Source organism: Homarus americanus, unplaced genomic scaffold (assembly GCF_018991925.1).
Source record: "Homarus americanus isolate GMGI-L3 unplaced genomic scaffold, GMGI_Hamer_2.0 scaffold24922, whole genome shotgun sequence".
Lineage (NCBI taxonomy): Eukaryota > Metazoa > Arthropoda > Malacostraca > Decapoda > Nephropidae > Homarus > Homarus americanus.
Genome location: NW_024722610.1, coordinates 29693 through 46925, shown reverse-complemented (window position 1 = coordinate 46925; position 17233 = coordinate 29693). Strand labels below are relative to the sequence as shown.

The 17233-nt window shown below is 42.4% G+C and overlaps 1 protein-coding gene across 2 annotated transcripts in view; it reads right to left on the bottom strand.

Moving 5' to 3' along the window:
- Positions 1-1105: 1105 nt before the first annotated feature.
- Positions 1106-17233, bottom strand: part of LOC121862852 (glucose-6-phosphatase catalytic subunit 1-like) — a 41168-nt gene continuing 25040 nt past the window's right edge. Inside the window, exons 4-9 of one of the 2 annotated variants that reach the window (XM_042361174.1) lie at positions 14330-14536; positions 11444-11574; positions 9303-9423; positions 1712-1888; positions 1222-1462; positions 1106-1191 (exon numbers count right to left, since the gene is read on the bottom strand). In XM_042361174.1, the coding sequence (XP_042217108.1) occupies positions 1243-1462; positions 1712-1888; positions 9303-9423; positions 11444-11574; positions 14330-14536 (856 nt within the window). In that variant the 3' untranslated portion in view covers positions 1106-1191; positions 1222-1242. Of the gene's footprint in view, positions 1463-1711; positions 1889-9302; positions 9424-11443; positions 11575-14329; positions 14537-17233 lie in introns of both variants that reach the window. The other variant, XM_042361173.1, reaches the window with a different exon arrangement.

Genomic DNA, 17233 nt, shown 5'->3' with positions numbered 1-17233 from the left:
AAAGGAAAGTTTTATTTATATTTTTATATCAGTGTTGAGTTTCTGGGTATGGATTACAGCTTTTCAGAAGTCGCGGTGAAAATAACTACATCTTTGTGGTAAAAAGGAGACGACCAATTACAGACAACGCTAAAACTTCTGTTCTCATTACGGTTTACAAAAACCTGTAACTTGCCAAATTACTCCCCATGATCACCCCATCATATGATGGTAGTGCGTCTACCATGAGGTGCTTTGAGATGTTGACGCCATACCGGAGTAACCTTCTTACAAACACACTGACCTGATAAACGTCCATGACGCAAAAACAATTCTAAAAACATTTACTACAACGTTTGCCTCGGCTAATATGTGTTCTGTACGTTTTACTTCAATAGTTTAATGACGACAAGTTTTACGAATTTATGGCATCTAGTAACATAGTCGAATAATACGCTTGCAATGTGTAATTTAATAAGTAATGACTTCAACACATAGTTGTCGTAACGAATTATTCATAAGAGTGGACTGGAATGTTGGCTTCAGACTCACGTAAACAAACCGTGGGCTGTTATTCACTGACGTCACTTTTGCTCTCATTCACTGATGTCACTTCTGCTCTCATTCACTGATGTCACTTCTGCTCTTATTCACTGACTTCACTTCTACTCTCAGCCACTGATGTCACTTCTGCTCTCATTCACTGACGTCACTTTCGATCTTATTCACTGACGTCACTTCTACTCTCAGCCACTGACGTTACTTCCGCACTCATTTCCTAACGTCACCTCCGCACTCCTCCAATGACGTCACTTCCGCTCTCATTCCCTAACATCACTTCCGCTCTCATTCATTGACGTCACTTTTGCTCTATTTCACTGATGTCAGTTCCGTCCTCCTCGGCATTTTGAAGTTTACATGTTTTAATTTTATCAAGTCAGCAAAAATATTTGGGGGGCTAATGGTACGACCTACAGATTAGCCTCCCCCCACCCCATGCCTATTTCACATGAAGATTAAACACATCCTGATACTACCTGAAGAGGATTAGGTTAAGTTAGGTTTGGTTAGGTTAGGTTTATCATAAGGTAATCAAATGAGAAAATTATGACAACGAAAACAAAAGCAGCTTGAGAGTTTTATTAAGAAAATCTCCAAAATGAACTCCAACAATCATTTAATCTCCAAAATGAACTCCAACAATCATTTAATCTCCAAAATGAACTCCAACAATCATTTAATCTCCAAAATGAACTCCAACAATCATTTCTTCTTAAACTTTTCACCTGGAGCGACCTTGGAGGCTACCCTGACCAGGTGAGGGAGTCCGGCCACCAACACGAAGGTCACCACGGCGTTGAGGGTAAACTCCGCCAGGTACCACCCCGTCATGGTCGGTTTCAGTGACTTATGTGCGAACACTCCAGCCTGACTCACTGCCAGGCTGACGATTACCAGTGAGAGGATCATCTTGTAGCTGAACCTGAGGGTGGGAGGGAGATAGAGAGAGGGGTTATTTTGGTGGTGTGAGAGAGAGAGAGAGAGAGAGAGAGAGAGAGAGAGAGATGTTCATTTTGGTAGTGTAGTTTAAGAAGAAATTGAACACTAAATTTATTCTCCTGCAGTTAAAGAAAATAAAATACTGATTTACTTCACAATTGTTTAAGAAAATTAGGTCTTTATTTTCTTCCCGTAAAGTATAAGAAAAAGGGGTTGAAGATCATGTCCTCACCTCGCACGGTTGGCCTTCTTGTACATGGGCGAGGACAGACCGAGGCCGAGACCAAGCGAGACTCCTGAGTACCTACTGAAGGAGTAGAAGGGGGTGGAGTCGACGTGGATGTACTCCCTCCTCACGCACCATTTGACAGCCTTCTCCAGCGACCACAACACGTTCCCTCCCATCGCTCTGTTGACATACACACACACATATAATAACACGAATAAGTTATTGAAAGTTATACTAACACTTTAACCCCTTGAGTACGATGACTCGATGACTCGTGTACGATGACTAGAGTAAAATAACTTAACCTATTGAGTACGATAACAATTCCTCGAGTAAGATGACTAAACCCCTCGAGAATACACCTTCGAGTATGAGGATTTAACCCCTTGGGTACGATGACTTGATGATTTAAGGTGTTATGTCATTGTATTCAAGAGGTTAAAAGATAATATTGACCTATTTCCTAAATGACACACCCAGACACTGTGTACTTACTTGTTTGGAAGTGTCTTAAAGTGGCAAAGTTGGTATGACTTTCTTGCTGTGTGTGTGTGTTTAAAATTTGTAAATAAATTATTCATATTGTGGCTCTCTCTCTCTCTCTCTCTCTCTCTCTCTCTCTCTCTCTCTCTCTCTCTCTCTCTCTCTCTCTCTCGTATTCTCTGGACCTTATTCCGGATTCAAATTACCAAGAGAATCCCTAAAACGAACCCCCAAGTCTCCCCAGCTACAAGACTTAGACCAAAAACATAATGATAAGGGAAGGATCCACTCATACCATTGTTCGATACCTTAATCTTAATCCGGATTTGCCGCGCGAACGCACCTGAGAATTATCGTTCGTTCACACCGAGACTGAGGCGGATTTAAAAAAAATTCTAGATCACCTGAACATGAGCCCCTCCTCCTCCTTATTTTACCTGATGATTAAACAACCTTAATATTACCTAGAGGGGGGGGGGGGATTAGGTTAGGTGTTTGTTGCCCCTGGTAGACTACTGTAGATTTCTCCTCATTGTTAGTCTTTAAAAGTGCATAATACTTCCACTAGGGACAGATCGAGTTTATCAACAGCTGCTGCCTTAAATGAAGGCACAAAAGAGCAACAGGTGATGGTGGTTGTGGTGTGAGGTCATGGTGGAGGAGGATGTTGATGGTGGCAATAATGTAGGAGTAACGCTGTAGTTTTAGGACTCGGTGGCAGTAGTGGGTCGTGTGTTGGGGTTGGCTGGTGTTGGCTGGTGTATTTTTAAAGCTGATAACAGTCTCGTAATGTGTTGTTGCAGCTGCTGTCACACGCTGGCCGCTCATCCTCTCTAAGTCATCTCTGCTCTGCTCATTCAGTGTATCTTCGACTGTAAATAGAAATTACCACAAAGTTTTCTCTGTGTTTTGTTGTAGATTTCACGAGTAATCTGGATAGCTAAACATCTTGTCCACACTTCATAAACAATCCAGACATCCAGACAGGTGAGCAGGTCGACTGGTGGGAGGACGACACTGTGCACGATATTGTAAATTTAGTCCGTCTCATCGTGAAGCAGTCCGGTCACATAAAAACATAAGAACATAAGAAAATAAGGAGTCTGCAATAGGCCGGTTGGCCTGTGCATGGCAGCTCCTGTCGAGAGTTACTACCACTCTCTATCATCCATAAATCTATCCAGACTCCCTTAGAAACTTTCCAGGGTTCCAGCACTTACTACAAAGTTGCTAAGCTTGTTCCACTCGTCCACCACCCTATTTGTAAACCAGTTCCTTCCTATCTCCCTCCTAAACCTAAACTTATCCAACTTTAATCCGTTGTTCCGAGTCCTATCCTGCTCGGATATTATAAGAACTTTATCTATATCCCCTTTATTGATTCCTTTCACCCACTTGAATACTTCTATCATATCTCCCCGCACTCTTCGTCTTTCTAGGGAATGCAAGTTTAGTTTCTTTAACCTATCCTAATATGGAAGGTTTCTAAGTCCCGGAATCATTTTCGTCATTCTTCGCTGCACCGACTCTCGTGAATTGATATCCATTCTATAATAAGGACACCAGAACTGAACCGCATAATCGAGTTGCGGCCTGACTAGCGCAAGATATAGTTGCAATAAGACCTCTGCACTCTTATTACTTACACTTCTATATATAAAACCCAATACTCTGTTTGCCTTATTTCGAACATTAACGCACTGTTTTCTAGGCCGTAGGTCCGGGCTTACTAATACCCCTAGGTCTCTTTCACAAGTCGACCTCTCTAGGTTGATGTTGTTAAGGCTGTATACATTGACAGTATTTGTTCTTCCAATATTAAGTACGCTGCACTTGCTGGTGTTGAATTTCATTTGCCATTTTTCAGACCACCCCTGCAGTTTATTTAGATCCTCCTGTAATGCATTTGCATCCTGCCCTGAATTAATCTGCCGCCCTATTTTTGTGTCATCCGCAAACTTGCTTATGTCACTGCTGATCCCAGTATCTAGAATCTAGATCGTTTATGTAGATTATGAACAAGAGTGGGCCTAGTACTGACCCCTGGGGAACCCCGCTGGTTACACGACCCCACTCAGATTTAACACCATCTACGCTGACCCTCTGCGTTCTATCGGTGAGCCATGATTTTATCCAATTTAAAACCTTCCCCTCGATACCATGAGCCTTAATTTTTCTCGGAAGCCTCTGATGCGGTACTCTGTCAAGTGCTTTACTAAAGTCTAAGTAAATAACATCGCAAGACTTTCCTAAAAAATGTCAGCAGATTTGTTAGACAAGATTTTCCCTTTGTAAACCCAAGTTGAGAGTCGAAGATTAATTTGCTTTTCTCTAAATGCGATAGGATGTTATCTGCTATAATTGATTAAAGAAATTTCCCCACTACTGACGTTAAACTGATCGGCCGGTAATTTGACGCTGATGCTCTGTCTCCCTTTTTGAATATGGGTAACTACATTTGCCTGTTTCCACAAGCCTGGCACAACTCCGGTGTCTAATGATTTTGTAAATAAGTTTACGAGGGATCCGCTAATCTGTTCCCTACACTCTTTCAAGACTCCAGGAAAAATTTCATCCGGCCCTGGGGATTTTGTCTTCTTTAGTTTATTTATCTTCTTAAGAACATCCTCTTTTCTGATAGTGATATTCTTTAATTTCTCTTCTGCCTTTCCCTTAAATATCAGTTCCACCTCTGGAATTTCATCGCGAATTTCCTCTGTGAAAACTGATAAGAAGTAGCTGTTCAATGCTTTGCTTATTTCTCCACTGCCATTTATCACTTCTCCCCTCCCTGACTTTAAAGGCCCAAGTTTGTCCTTGACCTTTGTTCTATATACCTGGAAAAATCCCTTGGGATTCACCTTGGATTCTCTTGCTATTTTAATTTCAAAGTCTCTCTTTGCTTTCCTTACATTTTTCTTAACATTCCTAGATAGTTCATTATACCTATTTCTGAGCTGCTCCTCCCCTCCCTTTAATTTCTTATATATTCCTTTCTTTATTCCTATGTCATGTTTAAGTTTTCTGGTCATCCACCCTGGCTCATTCTTATTTGACCTAATTTTTCTGTATGGTATATTTTGTTCTTGTGCTTTATGTAGTATACTAGTGAATATATTATAGTCATGATCAATTGTTGTGTCATCTATGACCTCACCCCTTCCTACTGGTGACTGACGTGACTGTTCCCAGGTGACCTCACGGAGCGAAGACGGTAGTGGCGGACGATATGCAGACGTGCTTCAGACGGTTATTGATCTAGAATGACTGAAATTTTGCCACCAATCGAGACGCGATCGACCATCCCATCCCCGAACCCTTTACGAGCTATGAGACGCGAGCAAGTCGTTTCAGTCCTGGTTGGCCACCGTATACAGTACACCGAGGCCACACCAGTATCGAGCGGTGTGTCTTACGTCACCTTTGTGCCTGCAGTATCCACATGTGTTGCTAAAACGAAACTTAAACCCTTCCACCTATTCAAGAAGGCTTTACCAGCTGTCTAGAGTTAATTAAAACGATTATATCTTTATGCCGTTGGCGGGAGACCTTCAACAAGACACCACTGCCTGCCTCCGAGTCTGTTATCCTCGTCACCTCTCCCTCTCATCAATGCAACACACGAATCACATCCGTATTTGATTAACGTTATTCTAAATGGCCGGCTATATATTCCGGACCAGGCTATGTCATCACTGACTTTAGACTACACTGGGACCCTGCACTGTGTTTGACTTCAGGTCGTCCCCAGGCAAGATTGGGTTCGAGGTATTGTTTTGATGTCGGTCCTCCCGGGACAAGTGCTGGAGTATTGGAATGTTGCATCATCATTGGCTTGGGGTATATTTACTTGGTCTGAATAGGAGAAAATTAAGGTGTTAAACTATTTGGCACTGGAGGTGGTATATGACTCTAGAAGTACTTCATTAATTTTAAATAAAGAGTAATTTGGTTTAAATGTATTTACTTATTAAAAGAACACAGTCAACAGACACACACAAATAACAAGCAACAGACACATACAACATACAAGCAACACACGTCACCATCACCAACAGTACAAAGTATCAAGTTAAGATTAGAGCTGCATCACAAACAATTACAGCTGCAGCATAAACACCCATTTCGACAAAAGGTAACATACACTTAACATACATGCATGCAAACAACACATACACCGCTAAAACAATATCCCAGTAGTGTGTGTGTGTGTGTCAAGGCCTGCAGTGTTATTATGTGAATTTTACAAGGATTTATTCAGTGCTCTTCTGAGAGAGAGAGAGAGAGTTTCTAGTAGTTGGTTTAATGTATATAATGTGTTGTTGTTGTTGTTGTTGTTTTTTGGTTTGTAATACATTATTAAGTGTTTGTTTGCGTTTCATCTTGGTTTTAATCTGGACAGGGACCAGTTAGTACTGTATATCAAGACAGTGACAGTGACTTTGAACACCTTCAAAGAGATCTAGATACCTTACATGAGTGGTCAGTAGACTGGCAAATGAATTTTAATACTGATAAATGCAAGGTACTACAGATAGGGAAGACGAATACAAACGTTAAGTATAAACTAGGTAACACGGAAATAGAAAACTCAGTCTGTGAAAAAGATCTAGGTGTATTTGTTAGCAACGACTTGAAACCTAGAAAACAATGTATTGGCGTTCGCAACAAGGCAAACAGGATTCTTGGGTTCATATCTAGGTCTGTGAGTAACAGAACTGCTGACGTTATCTTGAAACTTTACCTAGCATTAGTGAGGCCACACATGGATTATGCGGTTCAGTTCTGGTGTCCTTATTATAGAATGGACATAGATTCTTTGGAGAGAGTACAAAGAAGAATGACAAAAATGATCCATAATATTAGAAACCTTCCATATGAAGAAAGACTGAAAAGCTTAGGCTTACATTCATTAGAGAGGCGTAGAGTTAGGGGAGATATGATAGAGGTGTACAAGTGGGTAAGTGGGATTAACAAGGGTAAAATGGAAGATGTTCTGAAGCTCAGTAATAACGAAATAACTAGAACAAATGGCTTTAAATTAGATAAATTCCGATTCAGAAAGGATATAGGCAAGCACTGGTTTGGTAATAGAGTTGTGGATATGTGGAATAGGCTACCGAGTGCTATAGTAGGATCGGGGACGCTAGGGAGCTTCAAGACGAAGTTGGATAGGCACATGGAAGTGCTGATGGTGTGAAAGGGATCTGCCCTGTATGGGCCAGTCGGCCTCCTGCAGTATCCCACTTTCTTATGTTCTTATGTTCTTATGTTCTTATGTTCTTAACTTCCTAGGGGTTAGGTTAGGTTAGGTTAGGAAAGGGTGTTTAATCTTATGGTACAATAAGATAGGTTGGTGTAATGATTGTTTATCAGACCACAGCTTACAGCCCAGAATAAATACAACACATACTGTATAACAGTAAGTAGATGCCCACGTGGTCACCCACGCAATTGACACACCCTACAGTGACAGTAAGACCTGACCCAGGAGAGGTCACGACAAGGTACCTGAGTTAACCTGGCGTTATGACCGTATTACTCAAGAAACAGCACCTGGGCAAACAGCTGTCCAGACCTGACCCAAAGAGAGGTCACGGTCTCATTGATCCAGAGTTCTCACCGCCACGCGATTAGCTTGACCCAGTGACATGACCGTGTTATTCAAGAAGCTACCCCCCAGCCTGTACACCTGTCACCTGACCAGACACACCCAGTTTAGTGATGACATCTTCCGGCTGGAGATCGTCAATATACTCTCCTGTAAGGCCCTGCAGTTCCGTCTCAAAACATTAGCATTCGGATCATCATTATAACAGGGAAGAGGCCGACAGCTCCCTCCCAGAGGGAGACTTCCCTCCCCTACTAGCAGAGTTTCCCACAGGAGACAGAGTGCAGTAGCACTTACAGACTGCTTCCCCAGCCCCTGGCCTTCCCTCAGGTCACACGTGAGCCATTGTCAGAGCGATCCATAAGAACGTAAGAACATAAGAATGGAGGAAACTGCAGCGGGCCTATTGGCCCATACTGGGCAGTCCCGTTTACACCCAATCCCTATTGCTCATATAAGCATCCAACCTATGTTTGAAGCTATTCAGCGTATTCGAGTTAATGATGATGTTTGGTAACTACGGTGGGAAGTGTATCCATATCATGTCTGTGTCCGAGAGTCATTGATTAGTTACGTAAAAATAATAATAATGATCTAGATAGATAAAGTTCTTATGATATCCGAGCAGGATAGGACTCGGAACAACGGATTCAAGTTGGATAGGTTTAGGTTTAGGAGGGAGATAGGAAGAAACTGGTTTACAAATAGGGTGGTGGACGAGTGGAACAGGCTTAGCAACTTTGTAGTAAGTGCTGGAACGCTGGAAAGTTTCAAAGGGAGGCTGGATAGATTCATGGATGATAGAGAGTGGTAGTAACTCTCGACAGGAGCTGCCATGCACAGGCCAACCGGCCTATTGCCGACTCCTTATTTTCTTATGTTCTTATGTTCTTCTCTATTAATGTGTCCATGCCATCCAGTTGAATAATAAATAGCTGTACTTTTGGAGTGGTGTTTGGAAAATGCCCCCTAAGAATATAATATCAAGAGAAAGTAACGAATCGGCCACGCTACCAAAACTCCTTCACTTTCCTTTACTAGTAACGTCAATATATATTTATTACCTGTATTACTTTAGGTTAGGTTAGGATGTTTAATCTTAAGCTAAATAAACTATGGTGTGGAGCTAATCTTCTCGTGAACCATTTTTTCCAGCAAGCTAAACAACTGGTGAGGAGATTAGAAAAATTCATTAAATTTTCAGAATCTGTCTAAATGGAAATTCACCTTTTCATGGAATTGAAAGAATCTCTGAAAACGAAATAGTGTGTTTTCATTAAATCTAAATAATCTCTTGGAAAAAAAATGTCAGAATACATATATCTTTCTTAAAACTTACGGAACTTATCGAAATGGAAGGGATTTTTATTGTCATTTAAAGAAGTGTTTAAAACAAATATACACATCCATAATATATTTTTAAGGAATTGGTGAAATAATATTTTTTTTTCGTACTCTTTTGTAGGACCTGACGAAAACAAGAAGAGGAACTTAACTTACTTGTAGGAGAAGTAAGTACCGAGGACAGTGACGATGATGGTGGCAGTCAAGGCGAGGTACTTGCGACGAGACAGTACTTGCAGCGCAGGGAAGTGAGGCACCAACACAGCGATCATCAACCCTGGACAGTGACGAGGAAGGAGGTAAGTCAGTAACACACACACACACACACACACACACACACACACACACACACACCCGAATAAATAAATTTTGCTCAAGACTAAAGTTTTTTTTATTGCTGATTGATATGCAGGGTGATCCAAAAGTTACAGTGCACTCAGAAGCTATTCATTTGATGATCCCAAGTACCTTCAGAGAGGAGGGGCTGGTATGAGTGACCAACTCAACGTCACTCACAAACATACAATCAACCCCCCCCCCCCTCCCCGATTCTGTTCTCCTATATGTTAATGGTAATAGCTTTATCATTTATTATAATTTCTACATTATTTAAACAAAGATTATAATAAAAAAGTGTACTACAATTTTTGGATCACCCTGTACAATAAATAATCTAAGTAAACTTTCTTTTGGTAATTGTTACTTTTTTGTTACTTGTGGTTAAGTAATCTCGTTATTGTTACTTTCGGTAAACTTTCTGTAATGTGTTCAGGCAATATAAAGTGCTGTATTGACTTATTATTATTATTATTACTTTTATTATTATTATTGATGTTGTTACTTTAATTATTATTTTCTTCTGGCGTCGTAACAGGTATTTAAGGCAGAATACAACAAAACTACAAAATACAATACAGATATAGAATATAATACAAATACAGTAATTATCATAAAGTACAGTATTATTTATTAACGTGAGCTAATAACTAATGCACTGTTAAATATATAACTACTTAACTTGATAACATAAACAGAATGAATTACTTCATCATCATCATCATTACCAGAATAATCATCTTGAATACAAAAGTTAAACAAAGGGGACATTACAAAGGTACTCAAACTATCCAACCAGGAGCGAACTCGTAACAATGGTTTTAAATTTGACAAATTTAGATTTCGGCGTGAAATAGGTAAACACTGGTTTGGAAACAGAGTAGTGGATGAATGGAACAAGTTACCAAATATCATCATTAACTCGAATACGCTGGATAGCTTCAAACACAGGTTGTATGCTTATATGAGCAATAGGGGTTGGGTGTAAACGGGACTCCCCAGTATGGGTCAATAGGATCGCTGCAGTTTCCTCCATTCTTATGTTCTAACCCAGCCCACCCTAGTTCTTATAATAGCCGAGCAGGATAGGACTCGGAGCAACGGATTTAAGTTGGATAAGTTTAGGTTTAGGAGGGAGATAGGAAGGAACTGGTTTACAACTAGGGTGGTGGACGAGTGGAACACGCTTAGCAACTTTGTAGTAAGTGCTGCAACGCTGGAAAGTTTCAAAAGGAGGCTGGATAGATTCATGGATCATAAAGAGTGGTAGTAACTCTCGACAGGAGCTGCCGTGCACAGGCCAACCGGCCAATTGCAGACTTCTTATTTTCTTATGTTCTTATGTTCTCAGCCCACCGTAGTCACACACCGTCTGAATTATGCCCTGGAAAATATATAATCGCCGTTTCCTCCCATCGTATTTTAAAATCAGACCAAAAATTAAGTACGAATCACCAAATTATGCAGTGGAAACCGGGACGATATTACAGTATGATGTTATTTCCCCTGATGAATTTGTCACAATTATTTTGACACTTGGCATCATTGTTGGCAGATGAGTTGAATGAGTTGATTGAATACCCGTGGATGTGTTGGAAAAAAAAAATTTTGGGGGGGGATCATGTGAATTTTAGACGTGGGGTTAGGTTTGGTTCGGTTCGGTTAGGTTAGAATAAACTTTTAGAAACATTAACGAAAAACGTATGTATGCTTTTATATAAAAGAAAGTGCAAGAAGGAATCATATACATGTAAGGTCAACAAAGATATATGAACAGAGATGCTGAATATAAAAGAAATATATATTAATAAAATGAACCAGAAATATATGATAATATACGAGTGAAGGCGAGACAGTATAGTGGTTCCTATAACAAATACTTCCCTAGAAGATATGATATTCTCCTATAATATAAAGTATTTCCCTATAGGATATAATATTTCCCTATAAGTTACATTTACCTATGAGAGCTCCGGCCACACACTGATGGGGGAAGTGGGCAGCCATGTAGGTCCTCGAAACCACCACCAACACCAGCCACACCCCGTAAGCCGCCCATATACCACGACACGCCCATCTCTGCTGCTTTGTGCTGCCGGGAGAGAGAGAGAGTGAGAGAGCGGCGATGCTGATGGAGAGGAAAGAGAGACGGGGTGGGAGAGAGATGGGATTAAGAGGGGGAGAAGGGAGGATGGGGTGAGAGGGAGGAAGAAGGGACAGGAAAAAGAGAGAGAGAGAGAAAGACGGGGAGTGGAGGGAGATAAACGAGAGGGAACCGAGAAGGAGAGAAAGAAAGGAACAGAAAGAGAGAGAGAGAGAGAGAGAGAGAGAGAGAGAGAGAGAGAGAGTAGACAAGGTTAAAAAGAGAGGGAAAAAAGAGAACAGATAGGTAATAGAGAGAAGAGGAAAGAGAACCTACCCAGCTAAGTGACCATCATAAGTATAAGGTTAAGTGACTGTGGGAGAGAAGGAGGGAGGGAGGAGGATGAGTTGGTCTGTGTGAGAGTCTCTTAATTTTCTGTATTGTGAGGAAAGAAAAACACATTAATTGGTCATGTCAAGAAGCTTCAAATTAACACAATATTGTCTTTGTTTTGTGTGTGTGTGTGTGTTGTGGCCCTATAGTAAAGATTCGGGAAATTAATTAGACAAAAGTGGAGGTGGGCAACGAGGCTGTGAGAACCCTTGTGTTGATGAGCCGCCCCTGGAACTCGTTCTTGGGGTAATATTGAGCGACAGGAACAATATGAGGGGTGGTAGGCTAAGGGGTAGTGGTTGTGGCAAGGGAAGAGGTAGTGGTTGTGGTAGGGGAAGGGCAGTAGCTGTGGTAGGCTAAGGGGTAGTGGTTGTGGTAGGGGAAGGGCAGTAGCTGTGGTAGGCTAAGGGTAGTGGTTGTTGCAAGGGAAGAGGTAGTGTTGGTAGGGGAAGGGCAGTAGCTGTGGTAGGCTAAGGGGTAGTGGTTGTGGCAAGGAAGAGGTAGTGGTTGTGGTAGGGAAGGGCAGTAGCTGTGGTAGGCTAAGGGGTAGGGTTGTGGTGGGGAAGGGCAGTAGCTGTGGTAGGCTAAGGATAGTGGTTGTTGCAAGGAAGAGGTAGTGGTTGTGGGGGGAAGGGCAGTAGCTGTGGTAGGCTAAGGGGTAGTGGTTGTGGCAAGGGAAGAGGTAGTGATTGTGGTAGGGAAGGGCAGTAGCTGTGGTAGGCTAAGGGGTATGGGAGTTGTGGCAAGGGAAGAGGTAGTGATTGTGGTAGGGGAAGGGCAGTAGCTGTGGTAGGCTAAGGGGTAGTGGTTGTGGCAAGGGAAGAGGTAGTGGTTGTGTTAGGCCAAGGGGTAGTGGTTGTGGCAAGGGAAGAGGTAGTAGTTGTGGTAGGCTAAGGGGTATTGGTTGTGGTAGGGGAAGGGTAGTAGTTGTGGTAGTGAAAGTGGTAGTAGTTGTGGTAAGGAAAGGGGAAGTAGTTGTGGTAGTGAAAGTGGTAATAGATGTTGTAAGGTCCCTTCCTATAATAATTTAACTTATATAATAAACAACTCCCTTTAATACTACATTTTGCTTCCTTTTAACAGATCCAATTTTAAATCTCCAATGACTTAACAAATCTCTAACTTAAGAACCAAAAAAACCTAAAAAAGGAAAAAAGAAAATTTAATAACTAAAATAACACTCAGATAAATTAATCAGTCTTTTAATTTTTCTGAGACTTCCAGGAAAATTATACAGTTACATTTATTACGTTTTTTTCTTATCACAAAAATCTAGAACAGCGTCAACCTGAGGAGTCCAATCAAGAGTGACGGGTAGAGGGGAGGAGAGGGGAAGAGGGAGGTAGTAGAGGGGAGGAGAGGGGAAGAGGGAGGTAGTAGAGGGGAGAAGAGGGGAAGAGGGAGGTAGTAGAGGGAGAGGGAAAAGAGGGAGGTAGTAGAGGGAGGAGGAAAGAGGAGGAGTAGTAGAGGAGGAGAGGGGAGAAAGAGGGAGGAGTAGTAGGGGAGGAGAAGGGGAAAAGAGGGAGGTAGTAGAGGGAGGGAGGGAGAAGAGGGAGGTAGTAGAGGGAGGAGGGAGGGAAGAGGAGGTAGTAAAAAGAGGAGGAGAGGGGAAGAGGGAGGTAGTAGAGGGGAGGAGAGGGGAAGAGGGAGGTAGTAGAGGGGAGGAGAGGGGAAGAGGGAGGTAGTAGAGGGATGGAGAGGGGAAGAGGGAGATGGTAGAAGGAAATGAAGGAAGGAAAAGAGGGAAGGAAGGGTTATGGAAGGCATTGAAATTAACGAAAGGGAAGGAGGGGAAGGAAGAGTAGAGAGAGAGAGAGACATGGGGAGGCACAGGTAAGAGGAGAAATAAAAGGGGAAATAGAGTGAAAAGAGGGATATAATAGAAGGAGGGAGGGAGGGAGGGAGGGAGGGAAGGAGAGAGAGGTATTAAAGATGCTGTCACGTTTGGTCAGGAGATAGCTGGACTCTCATCTCAACCCAACAGCCTCCATCACTCCTGACCTACACAAACAACAACAACAATTACAACAATCCGTCGACCTCTGAGAAGACAATTTATAATCATCACTCAACCTACATTGAGAGCTTCCTCCTCCCTGAGATCTTCCCCCTACCTGATGTCTTCCCCTTACCTGAATTCTTCCCCCCTACCTGATGTCTTCCCCTACTTGTGGCCCTCCCCCTGCCTGAGATCTTCTCCCTACGTGAGGTCTTCCCCCCACCTGAGATCTTCCTCCTACCTGAGATCTTCCCCCTACCTGATGTCTTTCCTCTACCTGAGGTCTTCCCCCAACCTGAGGTCTTCCCCCTATCTGAGATGAGGTCTTCCCCCTACCTGAGGTCTTCCCCCTACCTGAGGTTTTCCCCCTACCTGTGGAGTGAAGTTCTTTTGACGACCAGCTCGCAGAAGGCGGACGCGAGTACATAGAACATGGCAGCGTTGAGCTTGGCGTGACCCGAGGGCATACCGGGGCCCGTCTCGCACGTCCCGGGGAACTGGTGTACGTAGGGAGGCACGCGGTGGGCGTAGAGCTTCGTTTCGTGGACCCACCAGTACGGACGGTCACCTGCCATCACCCTAGAGAGGAGGAGAGAGAGAGAGAGATAGAGAGGGAGATATATACGTGGGGAGAAGGAAGAGAGTGGGAGAGGCTAGGTTAGGTTAGGTTAGGTTAGGTTAGGTTAGGTTAGGTTAGGTTAGGTTACGTAAGGTTAAGCCAAGTTAGGTTAGGTTAGGTTAGGTTAGGTTAGGTTAGGTCGTGATGCAAAGAAGTATAAAGGAGAATCTGCTGGACTGTGCTGCTCTCGTGGGAACGTACGATTGCCAAATTTGGAAAAACAACCACAACCATTGAGGACTCTCATGCTGGGAACAACACATAAGTCAAAACACTTCTTGGAAAATATACTGAAGTACAATTAATGCTTCCAGATGACATCCTTTGGAGCTACCAGAGTAGTTCGTGAGCCCGGATACATACCAACATTCAAAGTCCAGGGTCAAGTCTATCACAAAGCAGGATCCCTCTTACCACTGGAAGATGAGCAGGCAAAGTTCCTCCAAATCTACTTCATGGGAGATCATGAAAAGCAGACTACTATCAGGTGTGGCAACATTCAAGGTGTCAGACATGACATTGTCCTATCTATCCAAGAAATGCTGCATGAGCGCAACACGTATGTACAGTCATTTAAAAATGCCCTGGAAAACATGCCTTCTGACGAGTACAAAGTCAGGATCAAAGCAGACACGACCCCTAAGGGAGAACATGAAAGAAGATTCAATGCTCCTGTAGTTGATGAAGTAGCCATCCTGATTGTCGGTCAAGAGTTTGAGAAACGAGATATCATACTCAAAATGAGAGACGAGTCGCTCACAAGAAGAACATGATGCCACATGTACTGGAAGCTACAATACTGACAGGAAAAGCTAAAGGAGAGGACGTTTTTATACCAAGGATACCTCTCATCACCACTGACCTGCCATTTGAGTTCAAGCGACTTCAGTTCCCGGTTAAAGTGAGCTTTGCCATGACCATCTACAAAAGCCAGGGACAGTCCCTAAAGATGGTTGGCCTAAACCTGGTGTTTCCTTGCTTCTCTCATGGACAGTTCTATGTTGGATGCTCCAGAGTGGGAACTGGCAAAAATCTGTACATACTTGCTGCTAATGGCAAAACCAAAAATGTGGTCTACCTTAATGCACTACAGTGAGACAATGTGGAGCCTCCCGGAAGGTGGCGTCCTACCGTGGCCTAGCGAAAAGAGGGCGGCGATTCCGCTAGTATATATATATATATATATATATATATATATATATATATATATATATATATATATATATATATATATATATATATATATATATATATATTACAGTAGAGAGAGAGCGTGTTGTGCATGATTGTTGAGAAGGTGAGGGAGCAACAAGTGGCTCGCTGGTGGCAGAAGTTTGTAAACAAGAAACTTGTGCGTGTGGCCATTGTTCTGGCGGGCCACCGTGGCAGCTTCTCCAGCCTCTGATGAACCACTTGTGTAAGAAGCCAAGTCCCCGGGGAATGTCTCATCTGTTTAAGCAAAACCATGCAGGAGAGTTAGAACTGAGGCTTTGTAGCTGTGTGGGCCTCGGGAAGCTAAAACTCTTACAGGTGTGTCCGTTTAGGCTCTGAAGAAGTTTACATGGAGAAAGCTAAAATCGTAAAGATGTGTATATATGGTGAGTAAAAATTCTACAAATGTGTGGATATACAGCAAAACCTTGCGTATGTATTATAAATGTGTGTGTGTGTGTGTGTGTGTGTGTGCAGTGAGAGAGAGATACACAGAGAGAATGCTAAGAACTAATAGTCCCAAGCTAAGTCCTCATGCACAGACAGTCATTAAAACTCATTAAGTCGCTAGATATAAACTAATGATCAAGGAAACAAAACTAAGACTTTAGCCAAATCTTCCAGAATAAATGTTTACAGGTACAAAGTACCGAGCAAAACTATGCCTGTATTAACTGATTAAATCAAACACACTTAGTAGTAGGAAGCCAGACTTCACCTGTAGATGGAAATATTTAGTATAAACCTTATCCGGGATAAATTATATGAACAGAAAAATCCTTGAGCTGGTGGCCAACTGTTAGATATATTTTTGGTGGCAGTATTAAAATGCTATAAAATTGTGTTTTTTTTTTTTCATTTTTAGATCAAACAATCAATATTTAGATAATTGGAAATGAAACCTCTCTTGGTTCATCTAAGTCCTCCCCCTCCCGGATCCAGATGCAGGACTATAGTTTGGGCCGTCTGGCTACAGACGCCCTTCTTGCACAAATGTAGGAAAGAAAGTAACGGAAAAAAGGTAAAAAAAAATCAGGAAAAAAGTAACGGCTAAAAAGTAACAGGAAGTAAAGTATCAGTAAATAGATGGTTTCGTTCAAACTACATAATTACCTCTTTGTGAGGCACTTCACCTTACCGGAGAAATGGAAGAAGACCCTTGGATCCAACCCGGAGCAGCCCCTCCTTTACGACAATAGCCCAAAAGCTAACAGTCGCATCATCGCCTTTGCTACAAAGGGAAGCCTTCATCGGCTGGTAGCTGCAGAGACCATCTTTATGGATGGCACTCAGGTTTACGTCCCATTCGAGTCCCATTCAGCACAACCTATGTTTCGTGTGTCTATGTTCTGATGCCGATCAAGACACGAGCAGTGTACTCAGAGCTGTTTGATGCCATCGTCGACCACTGCACTAAGTTGGGACTTAACCTGCAGGTGCAGACT